Source organism: Fragaria vesca, unplaced genomic scaffold, assembly GCF_000184155.1.
Source record: "Fragaria vesca subsp. vesca unplaced genomic scaffold, FraVesHawaii_1.0 scf0511819, whole genome shotgun sequence".
NCBI classification, from domain to species: domain Eukaryota; kingdom Viridiplantae; phylum Streptophyta; class Magnoliopsida; order Rosales; family Rosaceae; genus Fragaria; species Fragaria vesca.
In genome coordinates, this window is record NW_004442282.1 from 1 (window position 1) to 1,555 (window position 1,555).

The 1,555-nt window shown below is 39.2% G+C and overlaps 1 protein-coding gene across 1 annotated transcript; it reads left to right on the forward strand.

Moving 5' to 3' along the window:
* Positions 1-534: 534 nt before the first annotated feature.
* LOC101293057 (umecyanin-like) lies at positions 535-869 on the forward strand (the record flags this gene model as incomplete). Its single annotated transcript, XM_004309336.1, has 1 exon — positions 535-869. A coding segment is annotated over one exon (335 nt), but the record flags the coding sequence as incomplete, so codon positions are not given.
* Positions 870-1,555: the final 686 nt, after the last annotated feature.

The following is a 1,555-nucleotide window of genomic DNA, read 5'->3' on the forward strand; positions in this document are numbered from 1 at the left end:
AACTGGTGCCAATGAAGGATTCTCATCAATATTCATCAATAGTTTAGAAGAAGAAGTGATGTGATGGGTTGCTCCGCTATCAATAATCCAGCGATGAGGAGTAACAGGTAACAAACTTGAGGAAGAAACACGCTTACTTTTTACCAATGTCATAATTTGTAGACATTGTTCAGCGGTAAGATGAGGAGCAATTGCTTGAAGTTTGTGGATGGTGGAATGAATTGATGCCATGATAAGAACTCAAAGAGAATTTGATAATTTTAGGTCCAAGAGCGTATGGCTCTGATACCATATAGAAAACAATAATATGGCAGAATGGATGTTGATTGTATTGATACAATAGGTTTATATACAGAGCAAACTTGGCGTACAACCAAGAAATCCCTACAAACTAGGGATACATAGCAATCTCCTAAATATACAAGGAATCTATTCTATTAAATACAAAATATTCTCAACATCTTTTGAAGTGGTCATTTTGATTACTTGATATGAAAGTTGGTAACTAATATGCTTAACATTAATTTGTTGCAGTGTTTAAGTGGACTGGACTGCACACGGTGGCTGAAGTGACAGCGACTGATTTATCGAGCTGCACAATGTCGAATCCGATTGCTCTCTATGATTCCAGCCCGGCAAGAATTACGTTGAGCTCGCTTAACGGTACTCGGTACTTCATCTGCACTGAGGATAATCACTGCAGCGTTTTAGGACAGAAGGTGGCCATTACAATGGGAGGAACAGGTCAATCTGATAACAGTGATGATGATGACTGGTGGAGATGGAACAGTGCTTCGTCTCTAACCATTGGCACTGCCTTGTCTGCAGTCATCTCTACCGTAGTCATATTTTTCTTGAACTATATTTAATTGCACACGTTAATTGGAGGTGATTTCTGCAATTTGATTGTTGTATTCCATTGCCCAAATTGTTTTGTTCTTCAATGTTTATAAATATAAATGATTCATTTTCAATATTTGGTACAACTAAATTTTTTTTGAATAAATTTGGTACCACTTGATAAAGAAGTCTGGTTTCACATCTAAAACCAATTGACAATGAGTGGAGTGATCTAAACCCTTATAAATCCACAATAGAGGTGGCAAATGGGCTGCAAAGCACGGGCACGGCACGTTTAAAAGCGGCTCGGCACGGCCCAAACCCGTTAACGGCCCGGCCCGGTCCAAGCACGTTATTCTAATGGGTCGGGCTGGGTCTAAAAAAATGAGCCCATGGACCCGGCCCAACCAAAGCCCGTTATACACTACCAGAAGAAAGGCTTTAGCCTACGAAAAAAAAAACCAGGCCGACGAATCATTTTTTCGTCGGCTAAAGCTAAAGTAGACTTTAACCGACGAAATTTTCCTTCGTCGGCTAATTTATATATTCGTCGGCTATAGTCAAATTTAGCATACGAAATTAAAATTTCGTCAGCTAAAGAATGTCTTTAGCCGACGAAATAAATTCTTTAGCCGACGAAAATAAATTTCGTCGGCTAAAGTGCTTTATATTCATAGATCTGGACAGCAGCACATCTGAGAAAAAAAAACGGGAA